Source organism: Anneissia japonica, unplaced genomic scaffold (assembly GCF_011630105.1).
Source record: "Anneissia japonica isolate Jap-2015-1 unplaced genomic scaffold, ASM1163010v1 scaffold2878_len565122_cov162, whole genome shotgun sequence".
NCBI lineage: Eukaryota > Metazoa > Echinodermata > Crinoidea > Comatulida > Comatulidae > Anneissia > Anneissia japonica.
Window position 1 is genome coordinate 547,035 of NW_022758092.1, and position 4,650 is coordinate 551,684.

General features: G+C 33.8%; 1 protein-coding gene, 1 non-coding gene and 1 pseudogene across 2 annotated transcripts in view; all 3 read left to right on the forward strand.

Annotated features, from left to right (window-relative positions):
* Position 1: 1 nt before the first annotated feature.
* LOC117125021 lies at positions 2–98 on the forward strand (annotated as a pseudogene).
* Positions 99–784: 686 nt separating this feature from the next.
* On the forward strand, positions 785–949 carry LOC117125023. The gene has a single exon (XR_004448057.1). It is a non-coding gene; the product is annotated as a U1 spliceosomal RNA (small nuclear RNA).
* An 818-nt stretch (positions 950–1,767) lies between these two features.
* Positions 1,768–4,650, forward strand: part of LOC117124997 (dorsal-ventral patterning protein tolloid-like) — a 5,443-nt gene continuing 2,560 nt past the window's right edge. The window contains exons 1-3 of the mRNA XM_033271346.1: positions 1,768–1,887; positions 2,398–2,545; positions 3,503–3,619. Coding sequence (XP_033127237.1) covers positions 1,808–1,887; positions 2,398–2,545; positions 3,503–3,619 — 345 coding nt within the window. The 5' untranslated portion in view covers positions 1,768–1,807. The remainder of the gene's footprint in view (positions 1,888–2,397; positions 2,546–3,502; positions 3,620–4,650) is intronic.

Consider the following 4,650-nt stretch of genomic DNA (forward strand, 5'->3'; position numbering starts at 1 on the left):
GCAACTTGGCTGAGGTTGACCCTTGCGATTCCCCCAAATGTGGGGAACTCGGGTGTATAATTTATGGTAGCGGGGGACTGCGTTCGCGCTAACCCCTAACACGAATTTAAAGATAGAATTAATATGTAAAAACTTTAGAAATAGTATTGCTGTTTGCTTGAATGAGGTTATGCCAGTATAGAAAAACTTACACCGTTATAAACTTGAAACTATAGGATACGTTTGATTTGTATATTTCGCTATTAATGAGAATTGGCCTATAATTTATATCGAATGTTGGTTTTTTTTTTCGTATTTGTATAAAATATATTCTATAATCAACTTATAACCGTTAAAAAAGTAATTGCTTACTAAATGTAAGAGTTTCTTTGTTGTGGGGAGATTTTCAAGTTTATTATAGTTTTACGTACATCAATATAGCTTTTAGGCGTATTGTAGGCTACTATCTGATGGCAAACAATGACCTCTTTGTTGAAACATATTGATCAGGAATTAGTAAACTAATTTGCATATTAAATATAATCAGGAAACATTTGTAATACAGAATCATTGGTGTTATATTTATACTTGAAAAGATATACGCTTATAAAAACTAACTTTAAAAGATTTAAATACAAAAATTGTACTGTATTATTTAAAAGATTTAAATACAAAAATTGTATTATTTATTATAAGATGATCGTAATGAAAATTTTAAAAGCCAGAAGAAAAGAAGTGTTGAAATGACACCTGTAGGCCACAGTATTTCTAATATTATACTACAGAATATTGTCGATGGCCAAGCATACTTACCTGGCACAGGAGTGACTTTGATCAAGAAGGAATGTCCTCCCAAGGTGAGGCCTCGGCATTGCACTTGGCTGAGGTTGACCCTTGCGATTCCCCCAAATGTGGGGAACTCGGGTGTATAATTTATGGTAGCGGGGGACTGCGTTCGCGCTAACCCCTAACACGAATTGAAAGTTAGAATTAATATGCAATGTGCTATCATATTCTATGATCAACTTTATGTGAGAGTTTCTTTGGGGTGGAGGAGATTTTCAAGTTTATTATAGTTTTACATATTAATATAGCCCTTAGGCGTATTGTAGGCTACTACCTGGTGGCAAAAAATGACCTCTTTGTCGAAACACATTGATTAGGAGGAATTAGTTGAATAATTTGCATATTTAATATAATCAGAAAACATTTGTAATACATGATACCGTAATTATCGGTGTTTTAACATTGGTAATATAGAATTATCGGTGTCTTATTTATACTTGATATATGCTAGCTATAAATACTTTTTCACTCACGAAAATTGTATTACTTTATATATATTATATTAGGATCATCCCAATGACAATTTTAAAATATGAAAAGAAAAGTGTTGTAGTGTATTTAAAGATAGGCTCTCTATTTTTTTTCTTTAATATATAACTATAAAAATAACATATTAATGAGAGTCCTCCATGGTCACATGTTCATCAGCAGTTGTAATGAGGGTGTGGGTGGGGGTGTGTGTGTGTGTGTAAGTGTTGTCCATTTATTGTAATAGCTATATATTTCTGCAGCCCTACGTGCACAGGCTTTTGGCACATGATGCGGTCCCAGCAAAGAACATTCGTCGCGTTGATCACCGGCGTGGAGTTGCATCGTACACGCGCCGATGCAGCGTACTCCAGCCTTTAAAAAAATATGACGCACTAACTATTAGGAAAAAATGTCATAATGCTTACTCATAATACACCATGTAATTTTATCTTTCAGTCTTGGAATGAAACATGACAGTGAAGATAACAGATGTCACGACAAAGGCCACATAATGTCATCACGTCCTGTCTCAGGTCAAGGTTCATTCACATGGTCATTGTGTAGCACGCAGTACTTGCAGCACTTCTTAAAGTTAGTTGATACTGGTAGTCTTATATATCTCGACGACTTAAAATTTGCTTCTCATTTATATATTGTTATGCTTATATACTGTATGTAGGCCTACTGTTCACTATTATTTTTTAGTTCCCCGATCACTTTTATTATTATTTATTTATTTATATATATACATATCGCCTGCTTTCATAAATTGTTGCTTATACATTAATATCTTTTTTTTTATCCATCTATGGATTATAATTTTTCTAAGCCTGTCTTATCTATTAGGCCTATGTTGTTATTTATCGTATTTATTTAAATATAAATATACATATATAAGCATATATATATATATATATAGATAGATAGATAGATATACATATATATAATATATAGAGGCATATATATATAAAATATATAGGCCTACATAATATAATATCTGTCTCTTATACACATCTAGATGTGTATAAGACACAGGTTTATTATAGTTTTACGTACATCAATTACATATAATACGTTTGTGAATATTTCATTGTTATATAGTTCTTCAAAATCATCCTGCTTACAAAAGAGTCCATCAACAGTCTACATGAACGGCAGAAGTAATGATAAACCAGGCCAAGTCTACGACGCTAATAGCCAATGCAAGCTAGCGTTTAATGATAGTCTCAATGAATGCCCCGGTAAATTGGTAAGGAATCATTTGTCATAACAAAAACAAATGAGTATAAAAAATATCATCATTATCACCATTTGCATCATCATTTTCATCATCATCATTATCAACATCATCATCGCCATAGTATTTATTTAATGTGTGAATGTTAGGGGTTCTTTTTCATCATTGTTTGTTTAAATTCATTCATTTGTTTTTGACTGTTTATTAATTAACTAATCAAACTACAAAATGTTGTGTAGTTATTAATAATAATTACATATTCTTTTGGTTTTATTTTCTTTTTTGTTTCCCTTACTTCTTTTTCTTCTACCTACACCAATATTTATAGACGAGGTGTAAACAATTGTATCCAGTTAGTATATTAACCGGTAGAGCAATGCTTGATAATGACGTGTGATAAATATATATAGGATGGTAAATTTCTTCAAAATAAACCAGGTATTAACTGTGTTTAACCATGGAGGTTGCATCTCGCTCTAACTTCGGATTACGTCTAAAGCTTATTTCCATACAATTGCTACGGCAGCTTTCAGTGATGGTGATTGGTCGGTCGAATCTGAGAGCCTTCCCGATTGCGTCGGGGACTGCTCGCAGTACAACGATTGCACTGAAAACAATGTAGCGACAGAGTAGGGAGCTTTCGATTTGTGCGACGACGCGACCCTAGAACGGAATCACTCATGCGTGAACGTCCTACCTGGCGTCCTGCGTTTTCTGCGTACGTAGATTTGGCCAAATTGCGTTCCACAATCTACTCTACGTTCTCGCATGCGCAGATGACTTTTAGTGACGTTATTACGTTCTACGTCCTCCAGAATCTGCTCGACGAGGTGACCTTAACGTTCTCGCATGCGCAGATGACTTTTAGTGACGTCATTACGTTCTACGTCGTACCGTCGTCGTGCAATCGAAAGCTCCTTAATATAAGCTATGTGAACATGATTTTAACTTTCTGTCGATTGTTTACAGGCCGAGTGTAAGATGCTGTGGTGCTTACGACCACTGTTCAGTGATGGTAAGGCTCGGTTACGATGTACCTCAAATCTCATACCAAAGATGGACGGCACAAATTGTGGTGAAGGAAAGGTAATCTATGCAACAATGCACATGTCAATAATTAAAACAGTAGCCATTCAGGGTAATGGATATTGTGAGTAGCAACATTAGTCGGATAATAATCGTTCAACAAGTATCAGGTCCGAGACAAGTAGAGTACCGTAGTATACCCACATAAAAATGCATAATACACAACCCACTTCACCCTAAGATGTCAAATGTGTCTTTATTCTTAGTCTTCTTCCCATTTTACAGGGACTTTATTTCAAACTCCGGCTCTTTGGAAATAAAATATACATTAAAATAATGTATTGACGTGACAATGATAAGAATAAAACATGAAATATAGATTTTAAGTTTCATTCGTTTCCTTTTTAATTCCTTTTCTGAGTTTGAAAGCATGATGAATAAATAAACGTAATTTAGAAGACTAAGTAGATCAAATTTAGCAACGCTTGGGAAAGTATTGTAATAAGCAGGTAAATAGGGCCTACTTCTTTTCTATAAAGCTTACAGAACATAAGAAAATGTACCGGTACCTCATCTTCCACACTCCCATCTACAGATACAACATCTATCATTAAATTTTTACGTCTAATTTTACTTGTAAGTTACAATTTCCAATACGGAAAGAAGATAACAAAAATTTATAATAAGGTTAATTATTTAATGATTGTGATTCTATGCTAAAAGAAGGCTTAAATCTGGCATATTTTTTCTTTATTCAGGATTCTTGAATATCGGATTTATGGATTTTCATACATCAAATGATTTATGGATCATTAAGTAATAATAATAACAAACGCTTGCAGTACACCACGAAATAGTTCTGAAAAGAATTGTTGATTTTGTTTAGAGGGAGTCTCGCTCGACGTTTCGATTGAGTTGCTTCAATCGTCATCGAGAGAATAGTCCAGCAAACTTTGGTTGGTTGCATTTTTCTTTTTGGCTATATTTTTTTAAAATTGGATATGATGTAGAGTAGACATAGATAAATAAAAAAAAAGTATGTGCAACATTTTTTTTTCATACGTAAGGGGGGTTGCCAGCCATTTCAAAAT